This window comes from Emys orbicularis, chromosome 6 (assembly GCF_028017835.1).
Source record: "Emys orbicularis isolate rEmyOrb1 chromosome 6, rEmyOrb1.hap1, whole genome shotgun sequence".
Lineage (NCBI taxonomy): Eukaryota > Metazoa > Chordata > Testudines > Emydidae > Emys > Emys orbicularis.
The window spans coordinates 80,317,583-80,321,060 of NC_088688.1; the positions used below are offsets into that span (position 1 = coordinate 80,317,583).

The 3,478-nt window shown below is 40.9% G+C and overlaps 1 protein-coding gene across 1 annotated transcript; it reads left to right on the top strand.

Annotated features, from left to right (window-relative positions):
• Positions 1-369: 369 nt before the first annotated feature.
• CTXN3 (cortexin 3) lies at positions 370-663 on the top strand. Its single transcript, XM_065407007.1, has one exon. It carries the CDS (start codon positions 370-372, stop codon positions 661-663), a length of 294 nt encoding a protein of 97 aa, XP_065263079.1.
• The last annotated feature ends 2,815 nt before the right edge of the window (positions 664-3,478 follow it).

A 3,478-nucleotide genomic window follows, 5' to 3' on the forward strand; every position in this document is an offset into this window, starting at 1 on the left:
TGTCCTTTCGGTAGCTTACCTTTTAGCAGTGTTCTCTGAGCAATGTGATTGGAACCCTGACACTTCCCCTTGAAGAGAGGGAAAATTCTACATCAATCCAAATGGTACATGATCAGATTTATCACCCAGTGCTTGCTGTTCATGATATTTAACAGTAATATTAGGCCTTTCATATTATGAAACCAATAAACATGTTCAGAAAATAATAGTGGAATGGAAACAACCATGGTGTTCTTTCTCATATGCCCTCTGCATTCAGATGAGACCACGCACAAAAATAAGGTGCATTCATAGCTAACATTTTTCCCCCTTCCCCTGCAGATAACACAAGTACATCTAAGTGACTTCTACCATGGCCTCAGCAAATTGATGATGAAAATAAGGAAACTGTGGGATTACTCCTTTCAGCTTCCCTGGACAATGGAAGGAGAGCCTATCACCTCTACTTTGTTGCCACCTGGGAATGTTCCACAAGACGCTAGCTTGACCCTGGAGCAGAAAACCACATTTGTCTTTGTGATCTTATTATTTATTTTCTTAGGCATCCTCATTGTCCGATGCTTCCGAATTCTCTTAGACCCCTACAGGAGTATGCCCACCTCCACCTGGGCTGACGGACTTGATGGGCTAGAGAAAGGCCAGTTTGATTATGCCCTGGCTTAGACTGAGGACTCAGATATACTATTTAGAGGAGTTTGGTTTAAAAAAAAAATTCCTGGAATGTAGATTTATTTCCCCCCAATTTTCTCAGATATTATAAAACCTGCCTTGCATGACTGCACAAAATATTAATTTGTTTTTAAATAAATGTCAAAGCGAGTTAAACATTTTCCCCTCCATTAGGAGACTGGTGATTCTCCTAATGGAGGGAAAAATAAAACTACAACTGCGCTTCAAAACATATTGGAACAATATATAACATAGATGGCATCTTATGCCTCAGAATAATACTTTGATTCGTAGTTGCTGGAGAAAGCCTTATTGTTTGAAAGTAGCTTTTTTACAAGCATCAGTGGATTTACAGGTCGGGTAGGAATGTTCTTTTATGAGTTGTATGTGGTGATTAAATAAACTTTTAAAGCTTCACTGACTTTTAAAATAAATGTATGGGCGGGAGGGGGAGGGGTGTAAGGAAGTTAAGGAATCACATAGCAACCATTTGGCCTAGGGAGACTGGGCCTATTCCTAGCTCTGTCACTAGGCTGCTGGGTGACCTTGGGAAAAGTCACTTTACCACTCTGTACCTCAGTTTCCCATCTGCAAAATGGGGATAATGATGTAACATTCTTTGAGATCTACTGACATAAAGCATTATGTAAAAGTTAGGTCTTTTGATTATTATCTAGCCATAGTATTCTGTATTGAAATGATGCAGACTGGAACCTCAAGGTCCCTGTGCATCTCTTTCCTTTTATAACATGCACGGGGGGAGGGGAAGACTCAGACCAAATTTCCTCATGCCACAATCACAGCTCTTCAAAGCTGCTCTGGCTTATTCCTCTGCCATTCAATACAGCTACACCTAACACATAGAATGTAGCTGGAGTTCATGCAGATAATTCCCAATTGCTATTGCCAGCTCCCGAGGGCAGAGAGGGTCCTTTATTGTGAAGCCTGATACCTTCAACCAAGGTGACTCCTCAATTTGCATGAGACACAAGGGCTGCTGTCCCTTAGGAAAATGAATAATGCTACCACTGCTGGCACAGAGTATTGACCCCGGTACACAAGAAACAATGAAGTACATCAACGCAAACCCCAGCAAAGGAATGACACACCCCAAAGTAACAATATAACAAAGGGAGAGCTACTGGGAGCAGGAAAATAGGACCTAGGGAAGGATAGGGTTAAGGTTAACTAATAAGTACTAACATATCAACACTCTCAACACTTCCTAGCCTACAGTTCCCTCCCTGGCACTTTCCCCAGGCACAGGGTATACTGAAGATGAATCTAGAGATGAGTGTTGCAGCGCCATGAATGCGGGCCAGCTTAAACAAAAAAAGCCACCTTTTGACTAAAGCCAATTGCTTGACTACACTTACAGTTTTATATTAAAAATATTTGAGAGACCAAATAACCAAGTTTAATCAGTTTATTAGTGAAAGACAAAGCACAATATGAAAATAAGCCATCCATACCATTCTTTCTAGGAAGCAATCAGTCTCACAGCATGGCATTCACCTTATACAGGAGGTCTGATAAGTCTAGCTATATTTGTAGTAAACCTGTTTACAAGTTAGAGAGCACTTGATAAGTCACCCACCAGTCTATATATGTTTTTTGATACCATCCTGTACCTTCCTTATCTTTGCTTTGGATACCACATTCCAGGTATCAGTAGGTCATGACAGCATTCCCTCATGGTACCAGGAAATACTGTTCATACATTTTGCTTCTGATAGGTTTTGTACTTGGCTGTGCAAAACTGTTGCAAATGTTGCAAACTATTATGGGATGTTAACATCATTCGGGGAAAAAACATAGCACAAATCACAGTAATAGAATTTAGCATAACTACCAAGCATTCAATACAATGTGTACAATGTTACTATTGTGCACAAGACATATCAGTGTGATGTGTCAGAAACATAACAATATATATTGGATAACGTACTACTTCATGAACATGATACAGTGGAAATCAGTGGTCACAAAGAGCTGTGGTGTCACATGAGGTTGTCCTGCAGTCAGTGCCAGGTATAAAATAGCTAAACTACAGCTTAGGGCCTTGCAACATGAGGGGCCTCTAAAAAAGAAAAAACTGACTAAATTTCAAATATTATCGAAATTAGTTGATAAATAAAGGAGATATGGCAAAAAGAAGATTCTCTCTAAATGTAGACATTTTTGTTCAAATATGACAAAAATATACACATCTGGCTACACAAATACCCTTCCCCTACCCTTACTCTTCACTAATTGTTCATTATTGACAAGCAGGAGGCCAGGGCTGAGGGAAAAAAACGATAATTGCACTTGTAAGATTAGTATTTCTACATGTAAATCTGCTATCAGTCTCCTAAGGCAGCGTTTTGTTGGCCAGCTGCTTCTGGTAAAATTCTGACCGTGCCTTCATAACTTATTTAAATAAATAAATAATCTCACTGCCGACAAAATTGGGGAAAAAATGTGAGGTCGGAGATGGCAGTGTCATGAAGCAATCCTGCCAAACTCATACTTGTATGTTAGTGTGTTCTTTCTTCTTTTGATCTGTACATACGTACAATTGTGTATTTTGGTGCGCACGCCACTTTCTGCTTCATGCGCTATCCATACTTCCAGGGCCGGCTCTACTGTTTTTGCCGCCCCAAACAGCAAAAAAAAAAAAAAAGCCGTGATCGCAAGCTGCGGCAGCTCGACCGCCGCTTCATTCTACGGCGGCAATTAGGCGGCAGGTCCTTTGCTCCGAGAGGGAGTGACGGCCCCGCTGCTGAATTGCCGCCCAACGGCCGGAGGTGCTGCCCCCCTCTTCATT

What these genes read in the sequence shown, in the direction of transcription:
- CTXN3 (XM_065407007.1), top strand. Translation starts at nt 370, where the DNA reads ATGATGAAAATAAGGAAACTGTGGGATTACTCCTTTCAGCTTCCCTGG.